This window comes from Oncorhynchus nerka, linkage group LG22 (genome assembly GCF_034236695.1).
Source record: "Oncorhynchus nerka isolate Pitt River linkage group LG22, Oner_Uvic_2.0, whole genome shotgun sequence".
NCBI classification, from domain to species: Eukaryota; Metazoa; Chordata; class Actinopteri; order Salmoniformes; family Salmonidae; genus Oncorhynchus; species Oncorhynchus nerka.
The window spans coordinates 777,871-803,352 of record NC_088417.1 but is presented as its reverse complement, the minus strand read 5'-3'; the positions used below and the strand labels follow the sequence as shown (position 1 = coordinate 803,352).

Here is a 25,482-nt window from a genome sequence, read left to right as displayed (position 1 = left end):
GTTCTGTCTCCAGTCACCTGTACTGGTCCTGTCTCCAGTCACCTCTAACTGTACTGGTTCCGTCTCCAGTCTCCAGTCACCTCTAAATGTACTGGTTCTGTCTCCAGTCACCTCTAGCTGTACTGGTTCTGTCTCCAGTCACCTCTAGCTGTACTGGTCCTGTCTCCAGTCACCTCTAGCTGTACTGGTCCTGTCTCCTCTAACTGTACTGGTTCTATCTCCAGTCACCTGTAACTCTACTGGTCCTGTCTCCAGTCACCAGTCACCTCTATCTCTACTGGTTCTGTCTCTAGTCACCTCTAACTATACTGGTCCTGTCTCCAGTCTCCAGTCACCTCTAACTGTACTGGTTCTGTCTCCAGTCACCTCTAACTGTACTGGTTCAGTCTCCAGTCACCTCTAAATGTACTGGTTCTGTCTCGTCATCTCTAATTGTACTGGTTCTGTCTCCAGTATCCAGTCACCTCTAAATGTACTGGTTCTGTCTCCAGTCACCTCTAACTGTACTGGTCCTGTCTCCAGTCACGTCTAACTGTACTGGTTCTGTCTCCAGTCACCTGTAACTGTACTGGTTCTGTCTCCAGTCACCTCTAACTGTACTGGTTCTGTCTCCAGACACCTCTAACTGTACTGGTTCTGTCTCCAGTCACCTCTAACTGTACTGGTCCTGTCTCCAGTCACCTCTAACTGTACTGGTTCTGTCTCCAGTCACCTCTAACTGTACTGGTTCTGTCTCCAGTCACCTCTAAATGTACTGGTTCTGTCTCCAGTCATCTCTAATTGTACTGGTTCTGTCTCCAGTATCCAGTCACCTCTAAATGTACTGGTTCTGTTTCCAGTCACCTCTAACTGTACTGGTCCTGTCTCCAGTCACGTCTAACTGTACTGGTTCTGTCTCCAGTCACCTGTAACTGTACTGGTTCTGTCTCCAGTCACCTCTAACTGTACTGGTTCTGTCTCCAGACACCTCTAACTGTACTGGTTCTGTCTCCAGTCACCTCTAACTGTACTGGGCCTGTCTCCAGTCACCTCTAACTGTACTGGTTCTGTCTCCAGTCACCTCTAACTGTACTGGTTCTGTCTCCAGTCACGTGTACTGGTCCTGTCTCCAGTCACCTCTATCTCTACTGGTCCTGTCTCCAGTCTCCAGTCACCTCTAACTGTACTGGTTCTGTCTCCAGTCACCTCTAGTTGTACTGGTTCTGTCTCCAGTATCCAGTCACCTCTAGTTGTACTGGTTCTGTCTCCAGTCACCTGTAACTGTACTGGTTCTGTCTCCATTCACGTCTAACTGTACTGGTTCTGTCTCCATTCACGTCTAACTGTACTGGTTCTGTCTCCAGTCACCTCTAACTGTACTGGTTCTGTCTCCAGTCACCTCTAACTGTGTTTTGTACCTGTCTGTCCCCCTCTCCAGTCACCTGTACCTGTCTGTCCCCCTCTACAGTCACCTGTAACTGTCTGTCCCCCTCTCCAGTCACCTGTACCTGTCTGTCCCCCTCTCCAGTCACCTGTACCTGTCTGTCCCCCTCTCCAGTCACCTGTAACGGTGTTTTATACCTGTCTGTCCCCCTCTCCAGTCACCTGTCGGTGCAGGCAGATGTCCACTCTCCTCAAGTGTGTCTGTTATCCTGTGATCTGGTATTCTCTGAGCTCTATGTCGGAGTTCCTGCCCGGGGTTCCATCACCCTGATCAACCAGACCCTGCTGCCTGCTCACTACACCTGGACCACGGTGGGTCACCTACCTGTTCACGACACCTGAACCATGGTAGGTCACCTACCTGTTCACTACACCTGGACCATGGTGGGTCACCTACCTGTTCACTACACCTGGACCATGGTGGGTCACCTACCTGTTCACTACACCTGGACCATGGTGGGTCACCTACCTGTTCACTACACCTGGACCATGGTGGGTCACCTACCTGTTCACTACACCTGAACCATGGTAGGTCACCTACCTGCTCACTACACCTGAACCATGGTGGGTCATCTACCTGTTCACTACACCTGAACCACTGTGGGTCACCTACCTGTTCACTACACCTGAACCATGGTGGGTCACCTACCTGTTCACTACACCTGGACCATGGTGGGTCACCTACCTGTTCACTACACCTGAACCACTGTGGGTCACCTACCTGTTCACTACACCTGAACCATGGTGGGTCATCTACCTGTTCACTACACCTAAACCACGGTGGGTCATCTACCTGTTCACTACACCTGAACCACGGTGGGTCATCTACCTGTTCACTACACCTGAACCACTGTTGGTCACCTACCTGTTCACTACACCTGAACCATGGTGGGTCATCTACCTGTTCACTACACCTGGACCATGGTGGGTCACCTACCTGTTCACTACACCTGAACCACGGTGGGTCATCTACCTGTTCACTACACCTGAACCACGGTGGGTCATCTACCTGTTCACTACACCTGAACCATGGTGGGTCACCTACCTGTTCACTACACCTGAACCACGGTGGGTCACCTACCTGTTCACTACACCTGAACCATGGTGGGTCACCTACCTGTTCACTACACCTGAACCTGTTCACTACACCTGAACCATGGTGGGTCATCTACCTGTTCACTACACCTGGACCATGGTGGGTCACCTACCTGTTCACTACACCTGAACCTGTTCACTACACCTGGACCATGATGGGTCACCTACCTGTTCACTACACCTGGACCATGGTGGGTCACCTACCTGTTCACTACACCTGAACCTGTTCACTACACCTGAACCACGGTGGGTCACCTACCTGTTCACTACACCTGAACCATGGTGGGTCACCTACCTGTTCACTACACCTGAACCATGGTGGGTCATCTACCTGTTCACTACACCTGAACCATGGTGGGTCACCTACCTGTTCACTACACCTGAACCTGTTCACTACACCTGAACCATGGTGGGTCATCTACCTGTTCACTACACCTGAACCATGGTGGGTCACCTACCTGTTCACTACACCTGAACCTGTTCACTACACCTGAACCATGGTGGGTCATCTACCTGTTCACTACACCTGAACCATGGTGGGTCACCTACCTGTTCACTACACCTGAACCATGGTGGGTCACCTACCTGTTCACTACACCTGAACCATGGTGGGTCATCTACCTGTTCACTACACCTGAACCATGGTGGGTCACCTACCTGTTCACTACACCTGAACCATGGTGGGTCACCTACCTGTTCACTACACCTGAACCACGGTGGGTCACCATACACCTGAACCACGGTGGGTCATCTACCTGTTCACTACACCTGAACCATGGTGGGTCACCTACCTGTTCACTACACCTGGACCATGGTGGGTCATCTACCTGTTCACTACACCTGAACCACGGTGGGTCATCTACCTGTTCACTACACCTGGACCATGGTGGGTCACCTACCTGTTCACTACACCTGGTGGGTCACCTACCTGTTCACTACACCTGGACCATGGTGGGTCACCTACCTGTTCACTACACCTGAACCATGGTAGGTCACCTACCTGTTCACTACACCTGAACCATGGTGTGTCATCTACCTGTTCACTACACCTGAACCATGGTGGGTCACCTACCTGTTCACTACACCTGAACCATGGTGGGTCACCTACCTGTTCACTACACCTGAACCATGGTGGGTCACCTACCTGTTCACTACACCTGAACCATGGTGGGTCATCTACCTGTTCACTACACCTGAACCACGGTGGGTCACCTACCTGTTCACTACACCTGAACCATGGTGGGTCACCTACCTGTTCACTACACCTGAACCACGGTGGGTCATCTACCTGTTCACTACACCTGAACCATGGTGGGTCATCTACCTGTTCACTACACCTGAACCATGGTGGGTCACCTACCTGTTCACTACACCTGAACCATGGTGGGTCATCTACCTGTTCACTACACCTGAACCTGTTCACTACACCTGAACCATGGTGGGTCACCTACCTGTTCACTACACCTGAACCATGGTGGGTCATCTACCTGTTCACTACACCTGAACCATGGTGGGTCACCTACCTGTTCACTACACCTGAACCTGTTCACTACACCTGAACCATGGTGGGTCATCTACCTGTTCACTACACCTGGACCATGGTGGGTCACCTACATTTACATTTACATTTAAGTCATTTAGCAGACGCTCTTATCCAGAGCGACTTACAAATTGGTGCATTCACCTTATGACATCCAGTGGAACAGTAGTGCATCTAAATCTTTTAAGGGGGGGTGAGAGAGATTACTTTATCCTATCCTAGGTATTCCTTAAAGAGGTGGGGTTTCAGGTGTCTCCGGAAGGTGGTGATTGACTCCGCTGTCCTGGCGTCGTGAGGGAGTTTGTTCCACCATTGGGGGGCCAGAGCAGCGAACAGTTTTGACTGGGCTGAGCGGGAACTGTACTTCCTCAGTGGTAGGGAGGCGAGCAGGCCAGAGGTGGATGAACGCAGTGCCCTTGTTTGGGTGTAGGGCCTGATCAGAGCCTGGAGGTACTGAGGTGCCGTTCCCCTCACAGCTCCGTAGGCAAGCACCATGGTCTTGTAGCGGATGCGAGCTTCAACTGGAAGCCAGTGGAGAGAGCGGAGGAGCGGGGTGACGTGAGAGAACTTGGGAAGGTTGAACACCAGACGGGCTGCGGCGTTCTGGATGAGTTGTAGGGGTGTAATGGCACAGGCAGGGAGCCCAGCCAACAGCGAGTTGCAGTAATCCAGACGGGAGATGACGAGTGCCTGGATTAGGACCTGCGCCGCTTCCTGTGTGAGGCAGGGTCGTACTCTGCGGATGTTGTAGAGCATGAACCTACAGAAACGGGCCACCACCTTGATGTTAGTTGAGAACGACAGGGTGTTGTCCAGGATCACGCCAAGGTTCTTAACGCTCTGGGAGGAGGACACAATGGAGTTGTCAACCGTGATGGCGAGATCATGGAACGGGCAGTCCTTCCCCGGGAGGAAGAGCAGCTCCGTCTTGCCGAGGTTCAGCTTGAGGTGGTGATCCGTCATCCACACTGATATGTCTGCCAGACATGCAGAGATGCGATTCGCCACCTGGTCATCAGAAGGGGGAAAGGAGAAGATTAATTGTGTGTCGTCTGCATAGCAATGATAGGAGAGACCATGTGAGGTTATGACAGAGCCAAGTGACTTGGTGTATAGCGAGAATAGGAGAGGGCCTAGAACAGAGCCCTGGGGGACACCAGTGGTGAGAGCACGTGGTGTGGAGACGGATTCTCGCCACGCCACCTGGTAGGAGCGACCTGTCAGATAGGACGCAATCCAAGCGTGGGCCGTGCCGGAGATGCCCAACTCGGAGAGGGTGGAGAGGAGGATCTGATGGTTCACAGTATCGAAGGCAGCCGATAGGTCTAGAAGGATGAGAGCAGAGGAGAGAGAGTTAGCTTTAGCAGTGCGGAGCGCCTCCGTGATACACCTACCTGTTCACTACACCTGAACCTGTTCACTACACCTGAACCATGGTGGGTCATCTACCTGTTCACTACACCTGAACCTGTTCACTACACCTGAACCACGGTGGGTCACCTACCTGTTCACTACACCTGAACCATGGTGGGTCACCTACCTGTTCACTACACCTGAACCATGGTGGGTCACCTACCTGTTCACTACACCTGAACCACGGTGGGTCACCTACCTGTTCACTACACCTGGACCATGGTGGGTCATCTACCTGTTCACTACACCTGAACCATGGTGTGTCATCTACCTGTTCACAACACCTGAGCCATGGTGGGTCATCTACCTGTTCACTACACCTGAACCATGGTGGGTGAACCATGGTGGGTCATCTACCTGTTCACTACACCTGAACCATGGTGGGTCATCTACCTGTTCACTACACCTGAACCATGGTGGGTCATCTACCTGTTCACTACACCTGAACCATGGTGGGTCATCTACCTGTTCACTACACCTGAACCATGGTGGGTCACCTACCTGTTCACTACACCTGTACCATGGTGGGTTAAGATGATTCTCTCTATGGTTCTTTAGACTTCTCCTCACTCATTAGTTTTGCTGCCACAGTATCTAATCTATTCCATCTGTGATCCTCCCCTCTCTCCCCTTCTTCCGTCCCCCATTCCTCCCTCCCTCCATCAGCTCCAGGGCCAGCAGGCGTCTCTGTGCTCGGCTAGTTTCACTCCCTCCTCTGGAACTCTGGGACCCAACGCCAAGAAGGACGTCACCGTGGCCTTCACAGCTCACACTGATGTTAGTTTACTACATTAAACACAGTTCATACTGGTGTTAGTATACAGTCGTTGCCAAAAGTTTTGAGAATGACTCAAATATTAATTTTCACAAAGTCTGCTGCCTCAGTGTGTATGATTGCAATTTTCAAATACTCCAGAATGTTATGAAGAGTGATCAGATGAATTGCAATTAATTGCAAAGTCCCTCTTTGCCATGCAAATGAACTGAATCTCCCAAAAACATTTCCACTGCATTTCAGTCCTGCCACAAAAGGACCAGCTGACATCCTGTCAGTGATTCTCTCGTTAACACAGGTGTGAGTGTTGACGAGGACAAGGCTGAAAATCACTCTGTCATGCTTATTGAGTTCGAATAACAGACTGGAATCTTCAAAAGGAGGGTGGTGCTTGGAATCATTGTTCTTCCTCTGTCAACCATGGTTACCTGCAAGGAAACACATGCTGTCATCATTGCTTTGCACAAAAAGGGCTTCGAAGGCAAGGATATTGCTGCCAGTAAGATTGCACCTAAATCAACCATTTATCGGATCATCAAGAACTTCAAGGAGAGCGGTTCAATTGTTGTGAAGAAGGCTTCAGGGCGCACAAGAAAGTCCAGCAAGCGCCAGGACCGTCTCCTAAAGTTGATTCAGCTGCGGGATCAAGGCACCACCAGTACAGAGCTTGCTCAGGAATGGCAGCAGGCAGGTGTGAGTGCATCTGCATGCACAGTGAGACACAGACTTTTGGAGGATGGCCTGGTGTCAAGAAGGGCAGCAAAGAAGCCACTTCTCTCCAGGAAAAACATCAGGGACAGACTGATATTCTGTAAAAGGTACTGGAATTGGGACTGCTGAGGACTGGGGTATAGTCATTTTCTCTGATGAATCGCCTTTCCGATTGTTTGGGGCATCCGGAAAAAAGCTTGTCCGGAGAAGACAAGGTGAGCGCTACCATCAGTCCTGTGTCATGCCAACAGTAAAGCATCCTGAGACCATTCATGTGTGGGTTGCTTCTCAGCCAAGGGAGTGGGCTCACTCACAATTTTGCCTAAGAACACAGCCATAAATAAAGAATGGTACCAACAAATCCTCAGAGAGCAACTTCTCCCAGCCATCCAGGAACAGTTTGGTGATGAACAATGCCTTTTCCAACATGATGGGGCACCTTGCCAAAAGGCAAAAGTGATAACTAAGTGGCTCGGGGAACAAAACATTGATATTTTGGGTCCATGGCCAGGAAACTCCCTAGACCTTAATCCCATTGAGACCTTGTGGACAATCCTCAAGAGGCTGGGGGACAAACAAAACCCCACAAATTTCTGACAAACTCCAAGCATTGATTATGCAATAATGGGCTGCCATCAGTCAAGATGTGGCCCAGAAGTTAATTGACAGCATGCGAGGGAGGATTGCAGAGGTCTTGAAAAAGAAGGGTCAACACTGCAAACATTGACTCTTTGCATCAACTTCATATAATGGTCAATAAAAGCCTTTGACACTCATGAAATACTTGTAATTATACTTCAGTATTCCATAGTAACATCTGACAAAAATATCTAAAGACACTGAAGCAGCAAACTTTGTGGAAATTAATATTTGTGTCATTCTCAAAACTTTTGGCCACGACTGTACTACATTAAACACAGCTCAGACTGGTGTTAGTTTACTACATTAAACACAGCTCAGACTGGTGTTAGTTTACTACATTAAACACAGCTCAGACTGGTGTTAGTTTACTACATTAAACACAGTTCAGACTGGTGTTAGTTTACTACATTAAACACAGCTCAGACTGGTGTTAGTTTACTACATTAAACACAGCTCAGACTGGTGTTAGTTTACTACATTAAACACAGCTCAGACTGGTGTTAGTTTACTACATTAAACACAGTTCAGACTGGTGTTAGTTTACTACATTAAACACAGCTCAGACTGGTGTTAGTTTACTACATTAAACACAGCTCAGACTGGTGTTGTTAAACACAGCTCAGAGTTTACTACATTTTCAGACTGGTGTTAGTTTACATTAAACACAGTTCAGACTGGTGTTAGTTTACTACATTAAACACAGCTCAGACTGGTGTTAGTTTACTACATTAAACACAGCTCAGACTGGTGTTAGTTTACTACATTAAACACAGCTCAGACTGGTGTTAGTTTACTACATTAAACACAGCTCAGACTGGTGTTAGTTTACTACATTAAACACAGCTCAGACTGGTGTTAGTTTACTACATTAAACACAGCTCAGACTGGTGTTAGTTTACTACATTAAACACAGCTCAGACTGGTGTTAGTTTACTACATTAAACACAGCTCAGACTGGTGTTAGTTTACTACATTAAACACAGCTCAGACTGGTGTTAGTTTACTACATTAAACACAGTTCAGACTGGTGTTAGTTTACTACATTAAACACAGCTCAGACTGGTGTTAGTTTACTACATTAAACACAGCTCAGACTGGTGTTAGTTTACTACATTAAACACAGCTCAGACTGGTGTTAGTTTACTACATTAAACACAGCTCAGACTGGTGTTAGTTTACTACATTAAACACAGCTCAGACTGGTGTTAGTTTACTACATTAAACACAGCTCAGACTGGTGTTAGTTTACTACATTAAACACAGCTCAGACTGGTGTTAGTTTACTACATTAAACACAGCTCAGACTGGTGTTAGTTTACTACATTAAACACAGCTCAGACTGGTGTTAGTTTACTACATTAAACACAGCTCAGACTGGTGTTAGTTTACTACATTAAACACAGTTCAGACTGGTGTTAGTTTACTACATTAAACACAGCTCAGACTGGTGTTAGTTTACTACATTAAACACAGCTCAGACTGGTGTTAGTTTACTACATTAAACACAGCTCAGACTGGTGTTAGTTTACTACATTAAACACAGTTCAGACTGGTGTTAGTTTACTCAGACAGTTTACATTAAACACAGCTCAGACTGGTGTTAGTTTACTACATTAAACACAGCTCAGACTGGTGTTAGTTTACTACATTAAACACAGTTCAGACTGGTGTTAGTTTACTACATTAAACACAGCTCAGACTGGTGTTAGTTTACTACATTAAACACAGTTCAGACTGGTGTTAGTTTACTACATTAAACACAGTTCAGACTGGTGTTAGTTTACTACATTAAACACAGCTCAGACTGGTGTTAGTTTACTACATTAAACACAGCTCAGACTGGTGTTAGTTTACTACATTAAACACAGTTCAGACTGGTGTTAGTTTACTACATTAAACACAGCTCAGACTGGTGTTAGTTTACTACATTAAACACAGCTCAGACTGGTGTTAGTTTACTACATTAAACACAGCTCAGACTGGTGTTAGTTTACTACATTAAACACAGCTCAGACTGGTGTTAGTTTACTACATTAAACACAGCTCAGACTGGTGTTAGTTTACTACATTAAACACAGCTCAGACTGGTGTTAGTTTACTACATTAAACACAGCTCAGACTGGTGTTAGTTTACTACATTAAACACAGCTCAGACTGGTGTTAGTTTACTACATTAAACACAGCTCAGACTGGTGTTAGTTTACTACATTAAACACAGCTCAGACTGGTGTTAGTTTACTACATTAAACACAGCTCAGACTGTGTTGTTTACTACATTTAGTTTACTACATTAAACACAGCTCAGACTGGTGTTAGTTTACTACATTAAACACAGTTCAGACTGGTGTTAGTTTACTACATTAAAACAGCTCAGACTGGTGTTAGTTTACTACATTAAACACAGCTCAGACTGGTGTTAGTTTACTACATTAAACACAGCTCAGACTGGTGTTAGTTTACTACATTAAACACAGCTCAGACTGGTTTACTACATTTCAGAGTTTACTACATTAAACACAGTTCAGACTGGTGTTAGTTTACTACATTAAACACAGCTCAGACTGGTGTTAGTTTACTACATTAAACACAGCTCAGACTGGTGTTAGTTTTACATTAAACACATTAAACACAGTTCAGACTGGTGTTAGTTTACTACATTAAACACAGCTCAGACTGGTGTTAGTTTACATTAAACACAGCTCAGACTGGTGTTAGTTTACTACATTAAACACAGCTCAGACTGGTGTTAGTTTACTACATTAAACACAGCTCAGACTGGTGTTAGTTTACTACATTAAAAACACAGTTCAGACTGGTGTTAGTTTACTACATTAAACACAGCTCAGACTGGTGTTAGTTTACTACATTAAACACAGCTCAGACTGGTGTTAGTTTTACATTAAACACAGCTCAGACTGGTGTTAAACATTAAACAGCTCAGACTGGTGTTAGTTTACTACATTAAACACAGTTTACTACATTAAACACAGACTGGTGTTAGTTTACTACATTAAACACAGCTCAGACTGGTGTTAGTTTACTACATTAAACACAGCTCAGACTGGTGTTAGTTTACTACATTAAACACAGCTCAGACTGGTGTTAGTTTACTACATTAAACACAGCTCAGACTGGTGTTAGTTTACTACATTAAACACAGTTCAGACTGGTGTTAGTTTACTACATTAAACACAGCTCAGACTGGTGTTAGTTTACTACATTAAACACAGCTCAGACTGGTGTTAGTTTACTACATTAAACACAGCTCAGACTGGTGTTAGTTTACTACATTAAACACAGCTCAGACTGGTGTTAGTTTACTACATTAAACACAGCTCAGACTGGTGTTAGTTTACTACATTAAACACAGACTGGTGTTAGTTTACTACATTAAACACAGCTCAGACTGGTGTTAGTTTACTACATTAAACACAGCTCAGACTGGTGTTAGTTTACTACATTAAACACAGCTCAGACTGGTGTTAGTTTACTACATTAAACACAGCTCAGACTGGTGTTAGTTTACTACATTAAACACAGCTCAGACTGGTGTTAGTTTACTACATTAAACACAGCTCAGACTGGTGTTAGTTTACTACATTAAACACAGCTCAGACTGGTGTTAGTTTACTACATTAAACACAGCTCAGACTGGTGTTAGTTTACTACATTAAACACAGCTCAGACTGGTGTTAGTTTACTACATTAAACACAGCTCAGACTGGTGTTAGTTTACTACATTAAACACAGCTCAGACTGGTGTTAGTTTTACTACATTAAACACAGCTCAGACTGGTGTTAGTTTACTACATTAAACACAGCTCAGACTGGTGTTAGTTTACTACATTAAACACAGCTCAGACTGGTGTTAGTTTACTACAGATTAAACACAGCTCAGACTGGTGTTAGTTTACTACATTAAACACAGCTCAGACTGGTGTTAGTTTACTACATTAAACACAGCTCAGACTGGTGTTAGTTTACTACATTAAACACAGCTCAGACTGGTGTTAGTTTACTACATTAAACACAGCTCAGACTGGTGTTAGTTTACTACATTAAACACAGCTCAGACTGGTGTTAGTTTACTACATTAAACACAGCTCAGACTGGTGTTAGTTTACTACATTAAACACAGCTCAGACTGGTGTTAGTTTACTACATTAAACACAGCTCAGACTGGTGTTAGTTTACTACATTAAACACAGCTCAGACTGGTGTTAGTTTACTACATTAAACACAGCTCAGACTGGTGTTAGTTTACTACATTAAACACAGCTCAGACTGGTGTTAGTTTACTACATTAAACACAGCTCAGACTGGTGTTGTTTACTACATTGTTACTGGTTTACTACATTAAACACAGTTCAGACTGGTGTTAGTTTACTACATTAAACACAGCTCAGACTGGTGTTAGTTTACTACATTAAACACAGCTCAGACTGGTGTTAGTTTACTACATTAAACATTAAACAGCTCAGACTGGTGTTAGTTTACTACATTAAACACAGTTCAGACTGTGTTAGTTTACTACATTGTTCAGTTTACTACATTAAACACAGCTCAGACTGGTGTTAGTTTACTACATTAAACACAGCTCAGACTGGTGTTGTTTACTACATTGTTCAGACTGGTGTTAGTTTACTACATTAAACACAGTTCAGACTGGTGTTAGTTTACTACATTAAACACAGCTCAGACTGGTGTTAGTTTACTACATTAAACACAGCTCAGACTGGTGTTAGTTTACTACATTAAACACAGCTCAGACTGGTGTTAGTTTACTACATTAAACACAGCTCAGACTGGTGTTAGTTTACTACATTAAACACAGTTCAGACTGGTGTTAGTTTACTACATTAAACACAGCTCAGACTGGTGTTAGTTTACTACATTAAACACAGCTCAGACTGGTGTTAGTTTACTACATTAAACACAGCTCAGACTGGTGTTAGTTTACTACATTAAACACAGCTCAGACTGGTGTTAGTTTACTACATTAAACACAGCTCAGACTGGTGTTAGTTTACTACATTAAACACAGCTCAGACTGGTGTTAGTTTACTACATTAAACACAGCTCAGACTGGTGTTAGTTTACTACATTAAACACAGCTCAGAGCTCAGACTGGTGTTAGTTTACTACATTAAACACAGCTCAGACTGGTGTTAGTTTACTACATTAAACACAGCTCAGACTGGTGTTAGTTTACTACATTAAACACAGCTCAGACTGGTGTTAGTTTACTACATTAAACACAGCTCAGACTGGTGTTAGTTTACTACATTAAACACAGCTCAGACTGGTGTTAGTTTACTACATTAAACACAGCTCAGACTGGTGTTAGTTTACTACATTAAACACAGCTCAGACTGGTGTTAGTTTACTACATTAAACACAGCTCAGACTGGTGTTAGTTTACTACATTAAACACAGCTCAGACTGGTGTTAGTTTACTACATTAAACACAGCTCAGACTGGTGTTAGTTTACTACATTAAACACAGCTCAGACTGGTGTTAGTTTACTACATTAAACACAGCTCAGACTGGTGTTAGTTTACTACATTAAACACAGCTCAGACTGGTGTTAGTTTACTACATTAAACACAGCTCAGACTGGTGTTAGTTTACTACATTAAACACAGTTTACTACATTCAGACTGGTGTTAGTTTACTACATTTTACTACATTAAACACAGCTCAGACTGGTGTTAGTTTACTACATTAAACACAGCTCAGACTGGTGTTAGTTTACTACATTAAACAGCTCAGACAGCTCAGACTGGTGTTAGTTTACTACATTAAACACAGCTCAGACTGGTGTTAGTTTACTACATTAAACACAGTTCAGATTAAACACAGCTCAGACTGGTGTTAGTTTACTACATTAAACACTGGTGTTAGCTCAGACTGGTGTTAGTTTACTACATTAAACACAGCTCAGACTGGTGTTAGTTTACTACATTAAACACAGCTCAGACTGGTGTTAGTTTACTACATTAAACACAGCTCAGACTGGTGTTAGTTTACTACATTAAACACAGCTCAGACTGGTGTTAGTTTACTACATTAAACACAGCTCAGACTGGTGTTAGTTTACTACATTAAACACAGCTCAGACTGGTGTTAGTTTACTACATTAAACACAGTTCAGACTGGTGTTAGTTTACTACATTAAACACAGCTCAGACTGGTGTTAGTTTACTACATTAAACACAGCTCAGACTGGTGTTAGTTTACTACATTAAACACAGCTCAGACTGGTGTTAGTTTACTACATTAAACACAGCTCAGACTGGTGTTAGTATCCAGCCACCCCGCTTTACACTATATTATAAGTACCTATCCATCCACTGGGCACTGAACACAGCTCTCTACAGCAACTACAACTAAGAGCAACACACCTCTAAGTGACTGATATCTGTCTCATCTCTCCGTCCCTGTCCTTCCCTGTAGATGGAGTTAAGTGCAGTAGCAGCGTTGTGTGAGGTGACAGGGATGAAAGATCCTCTGGTTTTGCGATTCTTCTCTACAGCCCAGACACTCAACGTGTCCTACTCTCTACTTAGAGACTGGTACGTGTCCTACTGTCTACTTAGAGACTGGTACGTGTCCTACTGTCTACTTAGAGACTGGTACGTGTCCTACTGTCCACTTAGAGACTGGTACGTGTCCTACTGTCCACCTAGAGACTGGTACGTGTCCTACTGTCCACCTAGAGACTGGTACGTGTCCTACTGTCCTACTGTCCACCTAGAGACTGGTACGTGTCCTACTGTCCACCTAGAGACTGGTACGTGTCCTACTGTCCACCTAGAGACTGGTACGTGTCCTACTGTCCTACTGTCCACCTAGAGACTGGTACGTGTCCTACTGTCCACCTAGAGACTGGTACGTGTCCTACTGTCCTACTGTCCACCTAGAGACTGGTACGTGTCCTACTGTCCACCTAGAGACTGGTACGTGTCCTACTGTCCACCTAGAGACTGGTACGTGTCCTACTGTCCTACTGTCCACCTAGAGACTGGTACGTGTCCTACTGTCCTACTGTCCACCTAGAGACTGGTATGTGTCCTACTGTCTACTTAGAGACTGGTACGTGTCCTACTGTCCTACTGTCCACCTAGAGACTGGTACGTGTCCTACTGTCTACTTAGAGACTGGTACGTGTCCTACTGTCCTACTGTCCACCTAGAGACTGGTACGTGTCCTACTGTCCACCTAGAGACTGGTACGTGTCCTACTGTCTACTTAGAGACTGGTACGTGTCCTACTGTCCACCTAGAGACTGGTACGTGTCCTACTGTCCACCTAGAGACTGGTACGTGTCCTACTGTCCACCTAGAGACTGGTACGTGTCCTACTGTCCTACTGTCCACCTAGAGACTGGTACGTGTCCTACTGTCCTACTGTCCACCTAGAGACTGGTACGTGTCCTACTGTCTACTTAGAGAATGGTACGTGTCCTACTGTCTACAAAGAGACTGGTACGTGTCCTACTGTCTACTTAGAGACTGGTACGTGTCCTACTGTCCACCTAGAGACGGGTACGTGTCCTACTGTCTACCTAGAGACTGGTACGTGTCCTACTGTCTACTTAGAGACTGGTACGTGTCCTACTGTCCACCTAGAGACTGGTACGTGTCCTACTGTCCTACTGTCCACCTAGAGACTGGTACGTGTCCTACTGTCCACCTAGAGACTGGCACGTGTCCTACTGTCCACCTAGAGACTGGTACGTGTCCTACTGTCCGTGTCCTACTGTCCTACTGTCCACCTAGAGACTGGTACGTGTCCTACTGTCTACTTAGAGACTGTGTACGTGTCCTACTGTCCTACTGTCTAGAGACACGTGTCCTACTGTCCTACTGTCCACCTAGAGACTGGTACGTGTCCTACTGTCCACCTAGAGACTACTGTCCACTGTCTACTTAGAGACTGGTACGTGTCCTACTGTCCACCTAGAGACTGTCCACTGTCCACCTAGAGACTGGTACGTGTCCTACTGTCCACCTAGAGACTGTCCACTGTCCTAGAGACTGGTACGTGTCCTACTGTCTACAAAGAGACTGGTACGTGTCCTACTGTCTCTTAGGGACTACGTGTCCTACTGTCCACCTAGAGACGGGTACGTGTCCTACTGTCTACCTAGAGACTAGAGACTGGTACGTGTCCTACTGTCCACCTAGAGACTGGTACGTGTCCTACTGTCCACCTAGAGACTGGTACGTGTCCTACTGTCCACCTAGAGACTGGTACGTGTCCTACTGTCCACCTAGAGACTGGTACGTGTCCTACTGTCCACCTAGAGACTGGTACGTGTCCTACTGTCTACTTAGAGACTGGTACGTGTCCTACTGTCTACTTAGAGACTGGTACGTGTCCTACTGTCTACTTAGAGACTGGTACGTGTCCTACTGTCTACTTAGAGACTGGTACGTGTCCTACTGTCTACTTAGAGACTGGTACGTGTCCTACTGTCCACCTAGAGACTGGTACGTGTCCTACTGTCTACTTAGAGACTGGTACGTGTCCTACTGTCCTACTGTCCACCTAGAGACTGGTACGTGTCCTACTGTCCACCTAGAGACTGGTACGTGTCCTACTGTCCACCTAGAGACTGGTACGTGTCCTACTGTCCTACTGTCCACCTAGAGACTGGTACGTGTCCTACTGTCTACCTAGAGACTGGTACGTGTCCTACTGTCCACCTAGAGACTGGTACGTGTCCTACTGTCCACCTAGAGACGGGTACGTGTCCTACTGTCCTACTGTCCACCTAGAGACTGGTACGTGTCCTACTGTCCTACTGTCTACTTAGAGACTGGTACGTGTCCTACTGTCCTACTGTCCACCTAGAGACTGGTACGTGTCCTACTGTCCACCTAGAGACTGGTACGTGTCCTACTGTCCACCTAGAGACTGGTACGTATCCTACTGTCCACCTAGAGACTGGTACGTGTCCTACTGTCCACCTAGAGACTGGTACGTGTCCTACTGTCCACCTAGAGACTGGTACGTGTCCTACTGTCTACTTAGAGACTGGTACGTGTCCTACTGTCCACCTAGAGACTGGTACGTGTCCTACTGTCCACCTAGAGACTGGTACCTGTCCTACTGTGTTCCAGTCTCTAAGCAGCAAGGACACTGTTATATTCAGAGGTAGACTGGCTTTGGCAGCAAGGACACTGTTATATTCAGAGGTAGACTGGCTTTGGCAGCAAGGACATTGTTATATTCAGAGGTAGACTGGCTTTGGCAGCAAGGACACTGTTATTTTCAGAGGTAGACTGGCTTTGGCAGCCAAAACAGACAAATGCATCTAGGTAGAGCATGCTAGATAGCTAGATAGCTAATTACAACAGGTGTTCAGAGCATGCTAGTTAGCTAATTGCCACAGGTGTTCAGAGCATGCTAGGTAGCTAATTACCACAGGTGTTCAGAGCATGCTAGATGGCTAATTACCACAGGTGTTCAGAGCATGCTAGATGGCTAATTACCACAGGTGTTCAGAGCATGCTAGATAGCTAATTACCACAGGTGTTCAGAGCATGCTAGATGGCTAATTGCCACAGGTGTTCAGATCGTGCTAGATAGCTAATTACCACAGGTGTTCAGAGCATGCTAGATGGCTAATTACCACAGGTGTTCAGAGCATGCTAGGTAGCTAATTGCCACAGGTGTTCAGAGCATGCTAGGTAGCTAATTACCACAGGTGTTCAGAGCATGCTAGATGGCTAATTACCACAGGTGTTCAGAGCATGCTAGATGGCTAATTACCACAGGTGTTCAGAGCGTGCTAGATAGCTAATTACCACAGGTGTTCAGAGCATGCTAGATGGCTAATTACCACAGGTGTTCAGAGCATGCTAGATAGCTAATTACCACAGGTGTTCAGAGCGTGCTAGATAGCTAATTACCACAGGTGTTCAGAGCATGCTAGATGGCTAATTACCACAGGTGTTCAGAGCATGCTAGATAGCTAATTACCACAGGTGTTCAGAGCGTGCTAGATAGCTAATTACCACAGGTGTTCAGAGCATGCTAGATGGCTAATTACCACAGGTGTTCAGAGCATGCTAGATGGCTAATTACCACAGGTGTTCAGATCATGCTAGATAGCTAATTACCACAGGTGTTCAGAGCATGCTAGATGGCTAATTACCACAGGTGTTCAGATCATGCTAGATGGCTAATTACCACAGGTGTTCAGAGCATGCTAGATGGCTAATTAGATCATGTGTGTCTTCTCTCCAGTTCCGGATTAGATGAAGAGGACCCTGCTGTATCGTTGGTTCTGGACTTTGGAGACAACGTCCTGTTGAAGCGACCAATCACCAAGCAGCTGATTATAACCAATCACACAGCAATCCCAGCCCCCTTCACTCTGGAGGCGGAGTACTTCACTGGACACGCCCCCTCACCACCAGCCGGCCAATCGCAGCAGAGGTACAGTCTGTATTTTCTTAGTTTATGCGGGTCGCCTGAAATCACGAACATCTGGTTTTCAGGGATACAGTATCTTCAACATAGCTTTCCCTGAAAACCGGATGTGGGAACTATTTTTACGCCTGCTCCGTTAGGTTATTATTCTCTAAACCATCTGTTCATGTGTTTCATGCATTAGTGTTTTTCTTTGAATTGTTTGCATCGAATAAATACTTTTGTCTCACCTCTGTTATGTTAATCTGTGCATTGACTCTGTGTTTCAGGGGCCTGCATGTGAGGAAGCATTTACACTCTGTTCAAGCTAAGAAAGTAGAGGACAAGGCACAGGAAGGTACACAGTAGGATTCATTTACACAGAAATCATTTCATGTTTCATCCCCTGAATACAGGGGACTGTTCTGACTGAACTGTGTGGTCCTGTATATACTAACAGCGTTTGTGAGTGGGCTGTTGGCCCATGGGAAGGGTGCAGCGTTCTTCGTCCACCCAGATTGTGGCATTCTGGGAGCGTTTGAGACTCAAACCATCGACATCACATCCTTCACCAACATGTGGGGGGAATACAGAGACCAGCTCATCTGTAAGGTACGACACTACTACTAACCCCTACTACTAACCCCTAATACTAACCCCTAACCCCTCATACTAAACCCTAACCCCTAATACTAACCCCTAATACTAACCCCTAACCCCTCATACTAAACCCTAACCCCTACTACTAACCCCTACTACTAACCCCTAATACTAACCCCTACTACTAACCCCTACTACTAACCCCTAATAATAACCCCTAACCCCTACTACTAACCCCTAATAATAACCCCTAACCCCTACTACTAACCCCTACTACTAACCCCTAATACTAACCCCTAACCCCTACTACTAACCCCTACTACTAACCCCTAATACTAACCCCTACTACTAACCCCTAATACTGACCCCTACTACTAACCCCTACTACTAACCCCTAATACTAACCCCTACTACTAACCCCTACTACTAACCCCTAATACTGGCCCTAACTAACCCCTAATACTAACCCCTACTACTAACCCCTACTACTAACCCCCTAATACTGACCCCTACTACTAACCCCTACTACTAACCCCTAATACTAACCCCTACTACTAACCCCTACTACTAACCCCTAATACTGACCCCTACTACTAACCCCTACTACTAACCCTAATACTAACCCCTAATACTAACCCCTACTACTAACCCCTACTACTAACCCCTACTACTAACCCCTAATACTGACCCCTACTACTAACCCCTACTACTAACCCTAATACTAACCCTACTACTAACCCCTAATACTAACCCCTACTACTAACCCCTAATAATAACCCCTAACCCCTACTACTAACCCCTACTACTAACCCCTAATACTAACCCCTAATAATAAACCCCTAACCCCTCATACTAAACCCTAACCCCTAATACTAACCCCTAATACTAACCCCTAATACTAACCCTAATACTATCCCCTAATACTGACCCCTAATACTGACCCTAATACTAACCCCTAATACTAACCCCTAATACTAACCCCTAATACTGACCCCTAATACTAAACCCTAACCCCTAATATTAACCCCTAATACTAACCCCTAATAATAACCCCTAATAATAACCCCTAACCCCTCATACTAAACCCTAACCCCTAATACTAACCCCTAACCCTAATACTAACCCCTAATACTAACCCCTAATACTAACCCCTAACACTGACCCCTAATACTAACCCCTAATACTAACCCCTAATACTAACCCCTAATACTGACCCTAATACTAAACCCTAACCCCTAATATTAACCCCTACTACTAACCCCTAATAATAACCCTAATAATAACCCTAACCCCTCATACTAAACCCTAACCCCTAATACTAACCCCTAACCCCTAATACTAACCCCTAATACTAACCCCTACTACTAACCCCTAATACTAACCCCTAATACTAACCCCTAACCCTAATACTAACCCCTAATACTAACCCCTAATACTAACCCCTAACCCCTCATACTAACCCCCTAATAATAACCCCTAACCCCTACTACTAACCCTACTACTAACCCCTAATAATAACCCCTAACCCCTACTACTAACCCCTACTACTAACCCTAATACTAACCCCTAACCCCTACTACTAACCCCTACTACTAACCCCTAATACTAACCCTACTACTAACCCCTAATACTGACCCCTACTACTAACCCCTACTACTAACCCTAATACTAACCCCTACTACTAACCCCTACTACTAACCCCTAATACTAACCCCTACTACTAACCCCTACTACTAACCCCTAATACTGACCCCTACTACTAACCCCTACTACTAACCCCTAATACTAACCCCTACTACTAACCCCTACTACTAACCCTAATACTGACCCTACTACTAACCCCTACTACTAACCCCTAATACTAACCCCTAATACTAACCCCTACTACTGGCCCTACTACTAACCCCTAATACTGACCCCTACTACTAACCCCTACTACTAACCCCTAATACTAACCCCTACTACTAACCCCTAATACTAACCCCTACTACTAACCCCTAATAATAACCCCTAACCCCTACTACTAACCCCTACTACTAACCCCTAATACTAACCCCTAATAATAAACCCCTAACCCCTCATACTAAACCCTAACCCCTAATACTAACCCCTAATACTAACCCCTAATACTAACCCCTAATACTATCCCCTAATACTGACCCCCTAATACTGACCCCTAATACTAACCCCTAATACTAACCCCTAATACTAACCCCTAATACTAAACCCTAACCCCTAATATTAACCCTAATACTAACCCTAATAATAACCCTAATAATAACCCCTAACCCCTCATACTAAACCCTAACCCCTAATACTAACCCCTAACCCCTAATACTAACCCCTAATACTAACCCTAATACTAACCCCTAATACTAACCCCTAACACTGACCCTAATACTAACCCCTAATACTAACCCCTAATACTAACCCCTAATACTAACCCCTAATACTGACCCCTAATACTAAACCCTAACCCCTAATATTAACCCCTACTACTAACCCCTAATAATAACCCCTAATAATAACCCCTAACCCCTCATACTAAACCCTAACCCCTAATACTAACCCCTAACCCCTAATACTAACCCCTAATACTAACCCCTACTACTAACCCCTAATACTAACCCTAATACTAACCCCTAACCCCCTAATACTAACCCCTAATACTAACCCCTAACCCCTCATACTAACCCCTAATACTAACCCCTAATAATAAACCCTAACCCCTCATACTAAACCCTAACCCCTAATACTAACCCCTAACCCCTAATAATAACCCTTAATACTAAACGCTAACCCCTAACACTAACCCCTAACCTTATACTAACCCCTAATACTAAACTCTAACCCCTAATACTAACCCCTAACCCCTTATACTAACCCCTAATACTAAACTCTAACCCCTAATACTAACCCCTAACCCCTAATAATAACCCTAATACTAACCCCTAACCCCTAACACTAACCCCTAACCCCTTATACTAACCCCTAATACTAAATTCTAACCCTAATACTAACCCCAAACACAAACCCCTAATACTGACCCCTAATACTAAACCCTAACTCCTAATATTAACCCCTACTACTAATCCCTAATACTAACCCCTAACCCCTAATACTAAACCATAACCCCTTATACTAACCACTTATACTAACCCCTAATACTAACCCCTAATACTAACCCCTAATACTAACCCTAATAACCCCCAATACTACCCCTAACACTAACCCCTAATACTAACCCCTAATACTAACCCCTAACCCCTCATACTAAACCCTAACCCCTAATACTAACCCCTAACCCCTAACACTAACCCCTAATACTAACCCCTAACACTAACCCCTAACCCCTTATACTAACCCCTTATACTAACCCCTAATACTAACCCCTAATACTAAACCCTAACCCCTAACACTAACCCCTAACCCCTTATACTAACCCCTAATACTAACCCCTAACCCCTAATACTAACCCCTAACACGAACCCCTAACCCTAATACTAACCCCTAATACTAACCCCTAATACTAACCCCTAAACCCTAACACTAACCCCTACTACTAACCCCCTACTACTAACCCCTAACACTAACCCCTACTACTAACCCTAACACCAACCCCTAACCCCTTATACTAACCCCTACTACTAACCCCTACTACTAACCCTAACACTAACCCCTACTACTAACCCCTAACACTAACCCCCTAATACTAACCCCTATAAATAACCCCTAACCCCTAATACTAACTCCTAATACTAACCCCTAATACTAACCCCTAACACTAACCCCTAACACTAACCCCTAACCCCTAATACTAACCCCTAACACTAAACCCTAATATTAACCCCTAACACTAACCCCTAATACTAACCCCTAACCACTAATATTAACCCCTAATACTAACCACTAATGCTAACCCCTAATACTAAACCCCTAATACTAGTAGTAGTAGGTATCTTTACCAGTAGTAGTGGTAGTAATAGTTTGTATCAGTAGTAGTCGTAGTGGTAGTAATAGTATGTAGTATGTGGTAGTGGTAGTAATAGTATGTAGTAGTAGTAGTAGTAGTAATAGCAGTAGTAGTATGTAGTAGTAGTGGTAGTAATAGTATGTAGTAGTAGTAGTGGTAATAGTAATAGTATGTAGTGGTAGTAATAGTATGTAGTAGTGGTAGTAATAGTATGTAGTAGTGGTAGTAATAGTATGTAGTAGTAGTAGTGGTAGTAATAGTATGTAGTAGTAGTGGTAATAGTAATAGTATGTAGTAGTAATAGTGGTAGTAATATTATGTAGTAGTGGTAGTAATAGTATATAGTAGTAGTAATAGTAGTAGTATGTAGTGGTAGTAATATTATGTAGTAGTAGTGGTAGTAATATAATGTAGTAGTAGTAGTGGTAGTAATAGTATGTAGTAGTAGTGGTAGTAATAGTATGTAGTAGTATTAATAGTAGTAGTATGTAGTAGTAGTGGTAGTAATATAATGTAGTAGTAGTAGTGGTAGTAATATAATGTAGTAGTAGTAGTGGTAGTAATAGTATGTAGTAGTAGTAGTAATATTATGTAGTAGTAGTGGTAGTAATAGTATGTAGTAGTATTAATAGTAGTAGTATGTAGTAGTAGTGGTAGTAATATAATGTAGTAGTAGTAGTGGTAGTAATATAATGTAGTAGTGGTAGTAATAGTATGTAGTAGTAGTGGTAGTAATAGTATGTAGTAGTATTAATAGTAGTAGTATGTAGTGGTAGTAATATTATGTAGTAGTAGTGGTAGTTGTAGTATGTAGTAGTAGTAGTGGTGGTAGTAATAGTATGTAGTAGTAGTAGTGGTAGTATGTAGTAGTAGTGGTAGTATGTAGTAGTAGTGGTAGTAATATAATGTAGTCGTAGTAGTGGCAGTAATAGTATGTAGTAGTGGTAGTAGTTGTAGTAGTAGTAGGTGTAGTAGTAGTAGTAGTAGTAGTAGTAGTAGCAGTAGTAGTAGTAGTAGTAGTAGTAGTAGTAGTAGTAGTGGTATGTAGTAGTATGTAGTAGAAGTAGTGGTAGTAGTAGTATGTAGTAGTGTTACGCACGCCTCTATGAAGAGGGAACGCAACACCCTGCTACAACTAAACTTTCCGTGAAGCGAAAAAGGTATTGACTGTAGGTGCGAGTAAGAATGACAACAGGCAGAATGTGGTACCGTTTACAAGGACTTTATTCCTTTACACGGTAATATGGGGAAAAGGGGCTGGACGGAACCAAAGCAAAGAAAGTAAATCTCAAAGCCCCCCCTCTCCTATCTTACCTGCCTACCCACTACTTACCTAATTTAGCACCACCTGGTGCCCTAACCAAAATACAGGGGGTGGTCCGCCCAGGTCTTACCTAGTGTGCCTAGACAGCGAATATACTACGGGTATATGTATGCCCGCGGGCCTCTTGCCTAAGCACTCCCTAGGTGCCTTCCCCTTCTCCCCCTGGGAACAAATGAAACAGAATATTAAACAATTTCACAAACAAACTAAGAAACAAAGGACATCAAATAAGCTCTATCTGAGCAACAAACTCACAAAACATACCAACTCTCAGCAATGAACTCCCAGCAAAATCAACCTCTATCAAAATATCTCTGCAATGACCTCCCAGAAAATCTCTCTACAAAAAGATCTCCCTCCTGAACAGAACACTGGCTTTTATATAGCGTCAGAAGGAATGGGTAATTGGAGACAGCTGCGTCTTGACGAGGGGGCGGGGTCAGCTCTCCACTTAGCCATGGAGTCGACCAATCAGCTGCTTGAGGGATTTCAGGAAGCCATTTCCTGAAATAAACACATGCAAATATACAAACTGCAATACATATACTGGGGAACGTAACAAGTAGTAGTGGTAGTAGTAGTAGTAATAGTAGTAGTGGTAGTAATAGTATGTAGTAGTAGTAGTGGTAGTAATAGTATGTAGTAGTAGTAGTAATAGTATGTAGTAGTAGTGGTAGTAGAAGTAGTAATAGTAGTAGTGGTAGTAATAGTATGTAGTAGTAGTAGTGGTAGTAATAGTATGTAGTAGTAGTAGTGGTAGTAATAGTATGTAGTAGTAGTAGTGGTAGTAATAGTATGTAGTAGTAGTAGTGGTAGTAGAAGTAGTGGTAGTAGTAGTAATAGTACGTAGTGGTAGTAGAAGTAGTGGTAGTAATAGTATGTAGTAGTAGTAATAGTATGTAGTAGTAGTGGTAGTAATATAATGTAGTAGTAGTGGTTGTGGTGGTAGTAATAGCATGTAGTGGAAGTAGTGGTAGGGGTAGTAATAGTAGTAATAGTATGTAGTAGTAGTGGTAGTAATATAATGTAGTAGTAGTAGTAGTGGTAGTAATAGTATGTAGTAGTAATGGTAGTAGTTGTAAACGTAATAGTAGTAGTAGTAGCAGTAGTAGTGGTATGTAGTAGTAGTGGTAGTAGTAGTATGTAGTAGAAGTAGTGGTAGTAGTGGTAATAGTATGTAGTAGTAGTGGTAGTAATAGTATGTAGTAGTAATAGTGGTAGTAGAAGTAGTGGTAGTAGTAGTAATGTATGTAGTAGTAGTGGTAGTAATATTATGTAGTAGTAGTGGTAGTAGTGTTAAAAGCAGTAGTTGTAGTAGTGGCAGTAATAGTATGTAGTAGTAGTAGTAGTGGTAGTAGATGTAGTGGTAGTAGTAGTAATAGTATGTAGTAGTAGTGGTAGTAATATTATGTAGTAGTAGTGGTAGTAATAGTATGTAGTAGTAGTGGTAGTAATAGTATGTAGTAGTAGTAGTAGTAGTAGTAGTAGTAGTAGTGGTAGTAGTAGTAATAGTATGTAGTAGTAGTGGTAGTAATAGTATGTAGTAGTAGTAGTAGTAGTAGTA

The 25,482-nt window shown here is 43.8% G+C and overlaps 1 protein-coding gene across 1 annotated transcript in view; it reads left to right on the top strand.

Moving 5' to 3' along the window:
* dlec1 (DLEC1 cilia and flagella associated protein) overlaps positions 1-25,482 on the top strand; it is a 160,916-nt gene that overhangs the window by 110,775 nt on the left and 24,659 nt on the right. Inside the window, exons 21-26 of the mRNA XM_065006861.1 lie at positions 1,581-1,734; positions 6,137-6,247; positions 14,056-14,174; positions 17,857-18,048; positions 18,312-18,379; positions 18,482-18,633. Coding sequence (XP_064862933.1) covers positions 1,581-1,734; positions 6,137-6,247; positions 14,056-14,174; positions 17,857-18,048; positions 18,312-18,379; positions 18,482-18,633 — 796 coding nt within the window. The remainder of the gene's footprint in view (positions 1-1,580; positions 1,735-6,136; positions 6,248-14,055; positions 14,175-17,856; positions 18,049-18,311; positions 18,380-18,481; positions 18,634-25,482) is intronic.